The sequence below is a fragment of the Lontra canadensis genome, unplaced genomic scaffold (genome assembly GCF_010015895.1).
Source record: "Lontra canadensis isolate GAN:19392208 unplaced genomic scaffold, GSC_riverotter_1.0 scaffold11, whole genome shotgun sequence".
Taxonomy (NCBI): Eukaryota; Metazoa; Chordata; class Mammalia; order Carnivora; family Mustelidae; genus Lontra; species Lontra canadensis.
This window is the reverse complement of record NW_022631005.1, coordinates 27,548,270-27,563,459: the sequence shown is the minus strand read 5'-3', so window position 1 is coordinate 27,563,459 and position 15,190 is coordinate 27,548,270. Positions and strand designations below refer to the sequence as shown.

The 15,190-nt window shown below is 37.5% G+C and overlaps 1 protein-coding gene across 1 annotated transcript in view; it reads right to left on the bottom strand.

Moving 5' to 3' along the window:
• The window catches only part of ACTR3 (actin related protein 3), a 53,784-nt gene extending 39,412 nt beyond the window's left edge, over positions 1–14,372 (bottom strand). Inside the window, exon 1 of the mRNA XM_032856193.1 lies at positions 14,088–14,372. Within this exon, the coding sequence (XP_032712084.1) occupies positions 14,088–14,131 (44 nt within the window). The 5' untranslated portion in view covers positions 14,132–14,372. The remainder of the gene's footprint in view (positions 1–14,087) is intronic.
• Between the last annotated feature and the right edge of the window lie 818 nt (positions 14,373–15,190).

Here is a 15,190-nt window from a genome sequence, read left to right as displayed (position 1 = left end):
GACTATTCCTAATTCATAAGGAATAAAACTGAATTCACTCTCATGAGGATTAAAAAAGATAACAGTAGATGGCACTAAATATTCAGTAAACTCGACCCACCCCCAGATCATTTTCCTTTACCCATGAGCCTTCTTTTATTTCTCTACCCATCCCTATAATTTTTCTTTCAAAGACAGCAATGTTTTCCCAACCTCTTTGCTAGTACACCAGTCCAACTATCCACCTTTTAAAGAGGTATTATTCCACTTATATGAAACGACCACAACAGGCAAATCCATGAAGACAGGAAATAAATTAGTAACTCCCAAGGGTTGAAGGCAGGGAGAAGAGAGTTTGACTATTAAATGTGTATGATGTTCTTTTTGGGTTGATGAAATATTCTAAAGTTGACTGTGGAGATGGTTGCACAAACTTGTGAATAACTCAACTACACACTTTAAAAGGGTAAATTTTAGGTATGTTAATCATATCTCAATAGAGCTGCTTAAAATAGAATAAAGTACAAGATTCAGACTGATACTGCATAAGTTTAACTTTTATCAGTCTTCTGCTTAATGATCAACACAATCTACTGCCAATCAAATCAATTCTAAACCATTGTTTCCCATTTAAAATCCTTCCCAAACAAGGAAAGATAAGTAAAATTAACGACCTATCAAGTATTCCACTACTTGTCCCACAGCTCCAAACAGGGTCAATTCCAAGCAGGCCAATCACCTAACTGATCCCTCCCTCAAATATTTTGAAATTCCTGCCTGACTTAACTTCATCAATAAGATATTTACTGAGCATTATTAAATACTATGCACAAGGTCATAACTTGGAGAGAGTGAACAAAAAAGTTATCCTACCATCATAAAGCTTCCAATTTAGCTTCCATTAACAAAGCTTTCCCTCCCTTCCATCTATCATAACCTATTTATGCTTTTCCAAGAATTTGAGCAAGTTCAGCTCCTTCATAAACCATCCTCCCAAATACTACAGCCTTTATTAATCTCCAATTAAATAGTTATATACCATCTTCAGTTATTTCACATACACTAGTTTCATCTCTGAAACTAAACATAAACCTGAAGAATAAAATCATGTCATAACTTTCTGTATGTACCAAAATATTCAGCATAGAACTGAGAATTCCAGTGATGAAATAAGAAGTTTATTACCTGCAATACCTTTTTTTTTTTAACATATATCAAAAGTTCATTTCTTTTAATTGCCGAATATTATTCCATGGTACGTACCAGTCTGTTTAACCATTCACAAATTAAAGGGCATGTGGGTTGTTTCTAGTTTTTCTAGTTTGGGTTGTGGGTTTTTTTTTTTTTTTTTTGGTTTTTTGGTTGGTTTTTTGTTTTTTGGTTTTTTTAGCCTTTTAATGGCTTTACTTGGGGATTTTTTTTTTTAATTAACATATAATGTTATTATTTGTTTCAGGGATAAGGTCTGTGATTCATAAGTCTTACACAACACCCAGCAGCACTCACCACAACACATATCCTCCTAATGTCCATCACCCAGCCATCCCATCTCCCCAACCTCCCCTCCAGCAACCCACAGTTCGTTTCCTAAGATTAAGAGTCTCTTACAGTTTGTCTCTCTCTCTAGTTTCCTCGTTTCATGTTTTCCTCTCTTCCCTTATGATCCTCTGCCGTGTTTCTTAAATTCCACCTATCAGTGTGGTGTATATACATACAATGGAATATTGCCCAGCCATCAAAAAAAAAAAGAAAAAAATGAAATCTTGCCATTTGCAACAACGTGGATGGAACTAGAGGGTATTATGCTAAGTGAAATAAGTCAATCAGAGAAAGACAATCATCATACGATCTCACTGATCTGCAATACCTTTTTATAGCAATTTTAACAATAATTGCTGTTGTTACTGTATATCAATTATTTTGCTATGTGCTTTATATTATCCCTAACTGTTACCAAAACCATGCAAAATGGATCTATTTCCATATTGGGGAAACTGCACCTCACAGAAGAAGAAACCACTGCAAAGAAATATTAAAGCTAGATATGAACTCAAGATATCTATCAAAATCAATGACTTTTATACTGTCTCCTTTAAATATGAGGGGGTTACTTCCAAAATAAAACCAGAGAAAGGACTAACAGTATAGTTTGTCGTGCTAACTATGGAGATCTTCCTCACTTATACTTTCTGCATCAGTTTCATCTTTAAGAGAGTAACAGTATCTATGTTACAGGATTAGGTATCAAATGAATTAACAGATAACAGTGCCTGGTACACAGTATGCACTGTGTAACTGCTGGTTATTATTTTTATTTTCATCACCATAAATCACTATAATGAAGTCACCAAATATACTTCCTATTCTCATAAACTTGATTTATGATAGATTATGGCTTCATACTAGCTATGGCGTAAATATCAAAGCAGTGCAGAATTCAAGGTCTTTCAGATCTCCATAATCCTGGGGGTATAGCTCAGTGGTAGAGCATTTGACTACAGATATCCATAATCCAAGTTCCAACATATCTTTTGAATTCAACTCAAGAAGCACTTACTATCATACATCAGAGTCTTTCACTACTTTGCTGTACTATATCAAGTATTCCACTACTTTTCTGTACCATATTGTGTATCACTATTTCCTTGTACCATACCAAACCTAACATACCCAAATTTCAACCTATACTCTTGCATCTCACTTTGTTTCCTACCACTGTTCTCTCACCTCGTACGCTAGTCTTATTTCTGCCTATCAATACTTTATTGAACCTTAAAGGCCTACTTCAATTATTATCTCTACCAGGAAGTCTTTTTTCATCCTCCCTGGAAAAAGTAAATTTTCCTTCACCTATGATTCCAAGAAGTTTCGTTTACACTTGCCAGAGCAGTTACCATACTGGTATTATGTGATGTGAGCTTCCTAGAGGGCAGGCACCATTTCCTAATCATCTTTATATTCCCTACAACAGAAGTACTGCAAAAGTATGCATTTGCTCAGATGCTCACTAGAGTTACTGAAAAGCAGTTTTTCCAACTATCAACAAAAAAGATGCAAAAGCTATTTCCTACTTTCTAGGATTTTGTCATATATGAATAAATATATACGGCCCATTATCTCTGAAAAAGAAAAAAATTAGCACAGCTCAAATTCCCATAGTTACAATTCAGGTTTACTATTAAAAAAAAAAAGTTTAAAGAAATGGTCTATCATATCACTGAATTTATCAAGTTGGTCCTACTTTCCAAAATATTCCATAATCCCAAAATTACTTGACTGTTACACCTCTGTTCTAATGAAAAATCCCGTCACAACATCATTAATTATTCCTTTAATAAACTGTCCTTGATTCACACATTTAGAACGAACTGAGTGTGAAACACAGGGTTTTTGCACTTTTGGAAAAAAACATGTTAATTCAAACTGCTAGTTATTAAAAACGATTGAGCAGTTATCAAAATGAAGGAATTTAAGGCAACATAAAGATAAACGGACAAAAAACTTCCCCATCCTCATCTTTCTAATGACAGTGGACACTCACTTTTTCTGCCAGCATCAAATTCCCATTACTATTTTGATCAATCCACCAAGGATTAAGTCTTTGCAGGACATGAAACCTCACATCCCTTTATAGAAGGAGGGACCTGATACTGGTACATTCCATTTCTGCTACTTATTACACATAACATGATCGATATCAAACCAATTTGACCTCAGATCAGAACTTTGAATCTTGATTGAGTAAGTACAAGATGAAGAGATGTTTTAGAATTTATATTGCTAGTATCCAGTTGTAGCATCCTGCCAACTTCCTGCAACATGACTTCGATAGCAGACTCTCACTGCCTGGTCTCTGTTTTCTCTGCTTTTCTGAGCCTGGTTCTCCAGCCTTCTCATCAATTTTGTGATCTAAACCATATCCTTTCAATAATTAGTTTTTGGCTTGTATTAGCTAGATATTTTGTTGTTTGCATCCATGATTTCTCACTCATATAATCACATTACATTTCCTTCGTTTCTACTTCTCAGAATCTTCCTATCAATTTAAATCCTGCTTCACTATTAAAAATAAAGTTTTGTTCTACTTTCAAATCCTGACAAGGCAACTTGAAACAAGTAAAGCAGGTCCCTTCAAAATGTATTTTGGAAGCAATAAAATTCTCAACTAGTCTATTACCTGAATAACAAATTAATCAAGAAAAGAAAAAAAGCCAAGCCCAAATAGGTTTCCTTTGCTTTGTTACCTCTATCCTTTTGATTAATATGAAGCAAAATTTTAAAATAAATACTTTCAAAAAGGAAACATAAGCTTCTACTACAACTGTGTACTTTTAAGATGAAATGTATCAAAATTCATCCTAAACTCCAGAGATAACAATCTCTTTAATTCTATTTGGGTGGGGGGGAGCTACTTTTTGGTAACACATGTGTTTCTCTTAATCTATATATTCACTACTTTCAGATCAAATACCTAATATTAAGTATTCTGAGTCTAATAAAAGAAGTTTCTTTTTTGTAATCCTATAGTCTTAAATTCTTATTCTTAAATTTAACTATTTCATTTTTGGTTTTTTTTTTAATGCAGGCATTAATGAGAGAAATAACTTTGTAATGGATCAATTATTCAAACTGCAGCTTCAGAAATATGTATACCTTTATTCTGAAGTTATATGTAATTAAACATCACTTCCTTAAGCGAGCTATCTCGAATTAACCAGCAACCGTCAGCTTTATCGTGTTTCATACAATGTCTGTCCTTACAATATTCAAACAGTTAATAAACAATTCTATGTCAATTAACTTGCTTGTGTTTTGGGTTAATCAAATCAATGAATTAGTCACTAAGACTTTCCTATATATCTCATATTTGTACTAAAAACTAACAGTTCTAAATATATATATATATTTTTTTTTAAGATTTTATTTATTTATTTGACAGAGAGAGATCACAAGTAGGCAGAGAGACAAGCAGAGAGTGAAAGGGAGGGGAGGAAGCAGGCTCCCTGCCAAGCAGAGTGCCCAATGTGGGACTCGATCTCAGGACCCTGAGATCATGACCTGAGCCGAAGGCAGAGGCTTAACCCACTGAACCACCCAGGCGCCCCTAAAAATATATTTTGTTAAAAAAAAGTATGTTTAAATTTTAATACTCTTCAAAGACTCGGTTAACAATTTAACCACTGATACTGAATATATCCCAACTGAACGCAGTATTAACAGTGGGTTCTGGAACCAGACTGCCTGAAGGCTCAATGCTAGATCTAATACTTAACTGTACTTACTATTTAATTGAGCAAGTTACTTAAATTCTCTATACCTCAGTTTCCTCATCTTTAAAATAGTTATTATATCACCTACACATCATAGAGCTTCTGAAAAGGTTATGCAGAATTATCTCAAAAACATAATTCCTAAAGGACTTTGAAAGGCTGACCTGTACACATCCCACGTAATGTCTTTAAAATCAGTGATAACCAAAAACTAAATTAAGTACTTCTAAAATTTAAATGCCTGAAACAATGAAAAAGCGTATTTCCTTTAAAAAAGGCACTCATTTTATGAATGATTTCTGAATTTATGTTAAAATGTTATGACGGGAAACAAAATTAGTTTTGCATCTGTACCATCTACTATGCATTTGTATTACAATAAAAACACTTAAAGATTTCTGAAGAACGTACTGAACCAGGCCTCAACCAAAGTACTTTAACCATTAAAAAAACATATATTGTTATTTCAACTGGCAAGAAGAAACTTCAACTGTAACTCTGTAACTCAAAAATATGAACTCCTAAGAAAATGGAAGAGAATTCAACAACGCTATCAAATGATAACTAGGAGTAATCCTGAAAAACATTTCTCAACTCTGGACCTCTGTCTCATTTATAAATAAAGAGCAAGTTAAATTATTTCTCAAAGTCTTTTCGATCTCCATAATTCTATGTAAGTCATTTAGGCACTTCCCTTATTAATTCACTAAAGTAAGTTTCACAAATACACATTAAATGCTATTTTTGTAGCCCCGTAATAACTGAAGTTAAAAATACTTCAAGAAACGCATCAAACTTATACTAAGCTCTAAGACTTTAAGTAAGCAAAAAATAGAGTTTTATCAGAGACCAATACTAAAAACATAGTAATTTTACATAGTTCCAAAACCAACCCTAAACTGTAAGGCATTTTGCACCCTAATTCCCCATCTTAAGACTTTGAATTTCCTTGTAGTAATCCCTCATTCACACTAAGTACTGTAACTGAAAAAGTCTTAAAGACACCCTTATCAAGGGAATTGCATTTTCACAATGGGCAAGATGACTTAAAGGAGAGAATATTTAAAGATGTAATGTTCAGCATCAGACCAGATAAAATATTTTTGTGAGGATGTGTTAGAGGTAGAGAGGAGTTAGAAAGGAAAATATATCAGACCACACAAATTCAAGGCTGTCCCTTTACTGGTTATAAAGAGTATGTAAGAATGACAGGAGTTTAAGGCAACAGTTTTGAAAAGTTTTGAAAAAAATCTTGAAAGAAAATAAAATTACACGAATGGTCCTTTGGAAAAATTAAAATACTATTTGTCTTTTTTGTTCTGGTATCAATCCACTATGGATGTATCTTTCATATATTTATTGTATAATATAAAGGTCCATATAAAGATAATAAAACCACCAGCACACAAAGTAATATTAGTCACTGTCATATTCTGAAGAACCAAATTTAAACATTAATCCAATAATACCACCTTATCTTGTGCTGTTACTTAATAATACATGAATTTATAAGTGCTTGGTAAACTATAAAGCATGTTAATGTAGTGTTATTATTACTTAACTGCTTTGCTCTTGCCTCTATGCCAGTGGCTATTACAAATCAGTAATGTCGTAAAAGAGCCAGCAAGTTCCAAGAGAATTACAGACAAGCATTCAAATGCCTTTATAATACAGGAATTTTGTTTCAGAAAACATACTGCTTGAAGCTACATTTTAACCATTCCAAACTCCTGTCCCTACTCCAATCATTCAGCTGTTTTCACCTGCTGGAGGTGGGAAAGCACACTGGATAAGGAGGAACACTGTGGAGGGAAATTTAGTCCTATGCTGAGCTAAAATCTCCTAAAAAAAGACTCTGCTTTAAAGATGTAAAGCAAAAGGATGAAGCAAAAGACCAGCTGTCAGCATAGCTGATCACTCATCATTTCAAGCCATGTGTGCTCACTCATTCTTCTCATTGTTATGCTCAAGAAGCCAGATTACATATCGAAGATTTTTAAAAGAAGGAACATTAATATTCAATCTTCTTGCTATTATTTTATTAGCTTCAGTTTATAAATCGCAATGATGATTGCCACATCTCTATCTTCATTCCTGAAGTTCCTGTATTTTTAACTTCCTTTAGAGTATTTCCAATTATGATCATCATCCAAATTCAGTAACAAATAACAATTTCACTCAGCTTCTTAAAACCAACCTTAACTGTCCCACTCAAACTCAAATCCTGACATCTTCATTGATGACTACAATCCACCACAATCAACTCTCAAGCCCTAGCTATACCTTCATCTCTCAAATCAGCAAAAATTTTGTGCAAAGAACTGTTAAGCCAAGCACTGCAGAAGAAAAATAAATATCCATAAAACAGTGTTCCTTTCCTTAAAAAATAACAATTCAATAAAAAAGAGAGCTAATTGATAACTATAATAATTATGATGTATCAAGTTTTTACTATGTGTCAAGCACTGTGACTAACCATTTTCATGCATTATCTCAAAAAAAAAACAAGGAAAAGGGGCGCCTGGGTGGCTCAGTCCTTAAGCATCTGCCTTCTCCTCAGATCATGATCCTAGGGTCCTGGGATGGAGCCTCCAGAGGGCTCCCAGCTCAGCAAGAAGCCTACTTCTTTCCTCCCTCAGCCTCTCTCCCTGCTTGTGCTTTCTCTCGGTGTTGTCTATCTCTGTCAAATAAGTAAGTAAAATCTTTAAAGAAAAAAAAGAAATGAAAAAACCCCACTCATAAGGTAGATACTATGATCTCCAAATTACACATGGGAAACATGCGACATGCAGAGTTTGAAGTGTACAAAGTCATATAGCTAGAAAAGCTTGAACTCAAAAACAGCTATGACTACAAAGCCCTTGCTAACCATTACACAAAACAATATAACTGCGAAGTACAAACAAACAAAAAAAGCAATGTCTCCCAAATCTATCTCTTCTGCTCTACTCCTACTGCCAATATCCTATTTCAGAATTTCTGCAAAGCTGGTGCTGAGAGGACTGCTTAAAAATTGTCTAGGAAGATCATCTAAATTTATATTCCTAGGTCCAACCCCTGAGATTCTGAGTCACTGGGTATGGGGTGTTTCCCAGGCAGTTTTTTTAAACCATACCCTAATTCTCGTTCCTTCATTCATTTGCTTGTTCATTCAACAAAGATGTGAGTTCATATTATGTGTCAAGTCCCATAACTTCATCCCAAATAGCTCCTCTACATCCGATTCAACTGCATTCCATTCTGCAAATATTCTAAAAGCCCTATTTACAACGTTTAACTCCTCTTGTAAAGGATTTTTATTTCCTATCAAGTAAAAATATTTTGAATCAAAGTTCTGCTGACACACAATGAAAACCTGGTACAGTAAGTGCTCAATAAATGTTAGTTACCCTTCACATTATGTAATCTAGATTTGCATTATTACGTGGCCCTCAATTCCAACGGAAGAGGGCGGTGCAATGTATGCTAACAGGGCTAAATACAAAAAGCAGCTGCTCTCTGCTGCATATGAACTTCCTTTTCCTGTATCTGTCCGTAAAAGGAGAGCATATATCCTACCTTCACTGCAACTTCCCTGACTCTTCCTGACCACAATAATCTCTCATGCAACCTATAGAGCAGCTATTACTATCACAAAAGTAAATATCTTAACATTTGATAAAGTGTGATCTTTTATCATCCTAATTTTTAAAAATAATTTTTAACTCTTATCTCATTAAGATTCTTGAAATCAGACTGTATTATACATTTTCATTACAATCCCAAGAGTGTCTGATCTGCTGCCAAGTCTACAGTCAGCCTTGATTTGGCAATACCACTTCTACCTGTGCAACTAATCCTTAAGTTACTAACACTGCTTTCTGCCTTTACAACATCATAAATGAATTTTCTCAAAAAAATATCTAAATGATTCATTACTGTTAAAGGCCCATCCTCTATGTAAGGAGACTATTATATAGAGTAGGGACTATACCACATTTATTTGCTACAATACCTTGGGCAAATAGTTTAACCTCTTTAAACCCTAATTTTTTCTGTCTTTAAAACAGAGATAATTCTTAGGTTGATGTGAAAAGTAAATGAGATGATATAAAGCATTGGGTCTGACATGTAATTCTTAATAAATATCAGCTGTATTTCCTGATAAAACGCAGAGTAAATTTTTTCCAGAATTTCAATGTAAGCAAAGTGACATGGAAATAAGCTAGGAATTCACATATACTATATATATATTTTTTACATACATATAATTTTATATATATGATATATATACATATATACTTATATAAATAAAAATCTGAAAGATTTCCACAAGAATTCTCTAATTCATTAAATCTAATGCATAAGGCTAAGATTTATAATAATATTTTAAACAAGAAGAGAGTTAGCCTTACTAATAAAAACAAAGAAACATACATAATTCTGATAAGGGCTCAGGAATCCCCACAGTGTAACAGAAAAAACATAGGGCTTCAATACAGAAAAGCTTAAGTCCAAATAGCAACTCTTACCACCTGCTAACTACATGCCACTAAAAAAGTAATTTATATTTCTCCAATCCTGTTTGCTCACTTGTAAAATGAGGTAAAAATGACTGTCACAAAACTAATAAGATAAATATAAATCCTGGCCAGCATGTCCTCCAGTAGTGGAGCTTCCCAATCTGTGCTTAAAAATAAATTTCTGAACTGTGTCTTACAATTAGGCTGGAAAGTTCATTAGATACAATATATATATACACAACCCGAAGTTTGTATTTCAACACAGAATGTGCATGCAGGGAAAGAGACTGGTGGGGAAGGAAAGGAGAAAGATTTTAGGTAAGTCTAAGTAAGAAAATGACTTCTCTTTCATTCCCATCACCCATTTACCCCATCCCCCCACCCACCTCCCTTTCTGCAACCCTCACTGGGTATCATATTAAACTAATGAATAATTGAAAATAATATTAAAAACTAATGATGTACTATATCTTGGCAAATTAAATTTAAATTAAAAAAAAAATGCCCCCCCCCCAAAAAAAAGTGACTTCTCAACAGGAGCCTGTTACACTTACTTCAAAGGGCATACAAAACATGACCCCTGAAAGAATAAGAATTTCTGTGTTTTTTGGTAACAACAAGATACTGCAAATGTTTCTGCCCTTGAAGATGGCTGGAGAAATAGTGTTGTTATTAAATATTATGTACAGAATTCACATAGGAAACATGAACTTCCCACTTGTTTTTCCCCACCCACTCAGCTCTTCCCCATTGGTTCTCGAAGAAGATCATCCTATCTGTACTAATTGCTAGAATGTGGCCACAGTATGAATTATACAAGCTCCTCATCCACTGACTCCAAACAAAATATTTATGCTTACATTTTAAAATTATACTAGGAAGCTTATGTCAATTACGGAAATTCCTGAACTAGTTCTACATCTGAATATATCTAGATACCAATATATAGCTCTCTAGCAGGGCCATATTAACCTCTGCTATCATAATGGAAATAATTTACCACAGCAGTACTGATCAGATAAAAAAAAGAGACACAGGGGCACCTGGGTGGCTCAGTTGGTTAAGTGTCTGCCTTCAGCTCAGGTCATGATCCCAGGGTCCTGGATTTGAGCCCCACATCGTGCTCCCTGCTTGGCCAGAAGCCTGCATCTCCCTCTCTCACTCCCCCTGCTTGTGTTCCCTCTCTCACTGTGTCTCTCTCTGTACAATAAATAAATTAATTAAAACTTAAAAAAAAAAAAGAGAGAGAGACATAAAGGGGAAAAGGAAATTTGACAATGCAGAGCTCTATAATTGAGCTACAGCATTAAAAAAAGTATATAAGCAGTTCCTTTATTTGGCTTGAATGTTGAAGAAGTGAGTGAAAACATATAAAAAATAACTCAAGATCCTCTTAAATTTTGCAAGTGTTACAATGTCATAAAAATGCTTTTGAAAAGTTTCCCTCACAACTGATCTGTAATTTAGTTCTTAAGCAACCAGTTCTATCAATGAAAATCTCTACGCAAATATTTTTCCTACAGCAGTATTCCAACGCAGACCAAGAAAGTGTGCAGAGATGACATCAATATGAAAGAAACAGTTATTTCTAAATAATTTTCCAAAGGAGTTATTTTCTTTTATGATCTCAGCTTAGGTGATTCTTTATCTTATGTTGAGATAAAGGATCTTTGCTGGAGGATCCCGAACTTTGGTCTGGGGTTTAAACTTCATGTTTCCTAACTCTTAAATAGCTTTTCTTATTGGAGAACACCAAGTTTCATAGATGGCCACTTTGTCCAGTCATCTTTTTCCTAACTTATATGATGAAACAGAACAAGCAACCAGATTCAGGTTATAACTTTTCACTTATTTTTTTTTAAATTTTTCACTTATATTAAGTGGGTAATTCTAATTATAGACCAAATAGATGAATGCATTCTCTAAAGCACAAATTACAGGCACACAATTTTCATCTGGGGACCACAGTGCTCTGGAACATAAAACTCCCTATGAAGGCCTTACTTAAATATGCTTATCGCAGTCCCAATCTCAAAGAGCTATCGTCTTCCTAATAAAGCTGCAGGTGTGACTTTCCAGGAGTTGCATTAATAGGCAACACAAAAGACCAAAAAACCTTTTGAAGACCAAAATAAATGGAGCTCTGACAGATGGTTAAAAAAAAAAAAAAAAAAAAAAAAAAGGTGAGAGGCAATGGGGAATCCTAATTAGTTCCATTTAAATCATGAGTGTCCAGTTAACTACCTCACCTTGTGAGGTAAAATTAATGCAATAAAGTAAAATGTAACAATGTAGTAATAACTGAAATATTAAAACAAAAATAACCCTAAGTATGGATTGAACCCCTCCCACATCTCCTGGTCATTCAGCATGTGTTTCAAATTCAGGGTTGCCCTATCAGAAGGAGGTCACTTAAGGACAGTTAACCTCAATGAAATACCTAGTATAGTAACTCAAAAATAACCAGAACTGATTTCGAAAGGGGAAAAACAGTGAGAAAAAGTAACATCTTACTTGTTACCATGTTAGTTGTTAGGACTACAATTATCTACACTAATTTTATTAACAACCCAATAATTTCTAAAGCATAAATTATTAATTATGTAGCAGTATTTTTCACTTTAACAAAACACACCTGAAAATTCCTTCTCACTCCGGCCAAATCTAATTTTAAAACTGACCCTAAGCATGAAACTACTCACCAATTTGACTGGGGGGGGGGGCGGAATATACACACACACACACACACACAGGCTCAAGAACATTAGGCGGGATTAAAAAAAAAAAAAAAACTTTAATAAGCTGTCCATCAAAACAATACATTTAGAAGTTCCAAGGCTAAAGTAGGCTGGTGTTTCCCAAAGGAAAATGTTAATAAATCGGTGTTTCCACATGCACGGCTGGGATTTTAGAAAGTCACACTACCAAAGTTCAGAGCATGAAGATTAGAGCTAGAGCTGTTTTACAGTGAACAAACGGAATGAGGAGTTTGTGTATACAATCCCTTAAACAACAAAAGTTTGGTGAATAATGAAAGGAGGGAAACTAGGCTAATACTCTACCTCTCATAACCCCCCGCCCATTGGATTATTTTGGGAATTAGAAATATAACCCTATATCGACACAGGACACACAATCCCAACACTGCAACATTAAGAAGTCATTCCACATTAAAATATAGACAGTATTTCTAATGAAAATACAAAGTGTGCCAAAACTCTAAAATGCCTGTTTATACACTTTAACGCCAGTCTACAGTTAAAAAGGCTATTCTACAGATCTGGTAACTCCATGAAAAGCAACCATGTCCCTTTATAGCTCTATACCTTCCTTCTCGATTTTGAGATACCTTCACAAAACGAACGCACACAACTTAAATTATTTTCTTTGGTGCTTCCCTTCCTCCCGCCCCACGAACATCAATACATATATATTTTTAAATTCACATAAACTGATAACTGGCACCAGTAATTCAATGTTTGGAATACGCTTAATTTTGAAAGTTCTAATAAGATGTGTTCAGGTTGGAAGCGAAAAACTACCTTATAAGGGTATAAAAGACTGAAAGCAGGAAGCGGCTTTGACAAAACTAAGGAAGTTGCAGCGCGCTTGCTCACTGGGGGACTTTTTTGAGGCAAGAGAAGTAACACATGACATCTTTCTCTCTCAAATTAAAATGTGACTTGGTTCACCGGTATAAGCGCAGTAAGAGATGGAAAAGACCGGAGTCGGAATAGGAGAGGAGGTGGGTGGTCAAATAAAAGCCCCGACCTAGGTTCCCATTTTCAGAGTCTGATTCTTCCCTTTCCCCACCCACACCCTGGGCAGAGTGTTGTCACAGCAATCTTGCAAAACCTACAAGCAGTGCTTCTCTTTTCTCGCTCCTCTGCCAGGCTGTCCCCGCGCTCGATCCACTCGGTCCCCAAATCCACGGGCAGGAAGGGACGTGGAGGCAAAGGAGAGCCGGGTGCACGGGGTCTGAGACCACCCCGACCGCACCGCGGGCCCCGGAGGGGCGACCGGCCCCACGTCTCCTTGGGCGGTGCTGCCCACCGTGATGGGGGAAGGGCTGGGAGGGGTCGCGCGGAGCAAGCCGCTCCCAAGGGGTTTCTCGGCCCCGCGCCCCTGCCCCGGTCCGGTCCCAGCGGGTGCAGCCAGGCAACAAGAGAGGCCCTGGCTCCGGGCCCCACCCCTGGCAACACCGCGCGGCTAAGACTGACACGGCCGGCGGCAGCACCTTGCCGCAGCACACATCTGCCGACCTCCACCCTCCCCCGCCATTTTCCCACCTCCGCCTCAGTTTCCCCACCCCTCCCCCGCCCGTCAGCCCCCTTACCCCGTGCCACAGTCCACCACACAGGCCGGCAGCCGTCCCGCCATCTTCCTCCTCGCCTGCTACTGCCGCTGCCGCCGTCTGCTCCGTGCTGATTGGGGCCAGGGATTGGCGGCAGGAGATCGGAGCTATCTGACCATCCACAGCCGGCCTGCCCTCTCCGTCCGGGGGGGAGCGGGGAAGCCGAAGCAGTAGCGAGAAAGCAGCAGGCTCGGTCAGCGGCTACCACTTCCGCAACCCAGGCGGGCAGACAGTCCCCGCCCTGCCCCGCCGCGGCCTCCTCCCCCTCTCTCCCCTCCTCCTCCCTCCTGCCCCCACCCTACAACTTCTTCCCCCCACGCCGCCTTGCCCCGGGAAGCCAAGATGGCCGCCGGTGCCGCCGCCCCGGCCAGGCCAGGCCCAGGCCGCGAGCGCTCCCCCTTCCGGCTCCGAGCGGGAGGGGCGAGAGAACATGCGCAATGACGTGCTGCCGCCAGCTGCCGCTCGCGTCCCGACGTTAATGAAGTCCACTTCGGGTTTTCCCAGAGGGTAGGGGCGGGGAAGTCGGCCGGAGCCTCTGATTCTCCTGAAGCTGAAAGGGTTCTTTAGTTTCAATTACTTCTGTGCTAGGATGGAGGGACTGCAATCCGCAGCCGCGAATATCTTCTCCATTTCCCCGGGGAAAACTGGCTTAATAGAAAACGTTCTACACACAACCTTCTTGTAACTTGGAGAGTCCGCTTTTCTGGGTGGAAATGAGCGATATCAGACCGAGGGTGAGCACTCGGGAGGGATGGGTAAACAAAGGCTTGCTCCGTAGCCCTTCTGCCTTCGTGCGGAGTTTTTAGTCATTTACACCTGTGCATTGTTACATTGCACATGACAAGTGTTACAACATTGTCTAGATTGTAGGCCACCTCAGGGGCGGGCCTGTACCCACGAGGAAGACAAACCTCCTGGGAGTGCGTTCTACATAATGTACTCTATAAACGAACGGTCCGTTTTTCAAGGCTTTTGGATGACGGCAAAGATTGCCTCTGCGGTAGTTTAGGATTTTACTGTTTTACCGGCAGGATTATACCAAAGTTAAGGACCTCCCCAAAAAAAAAAAAAAAAAAAATAGAAAA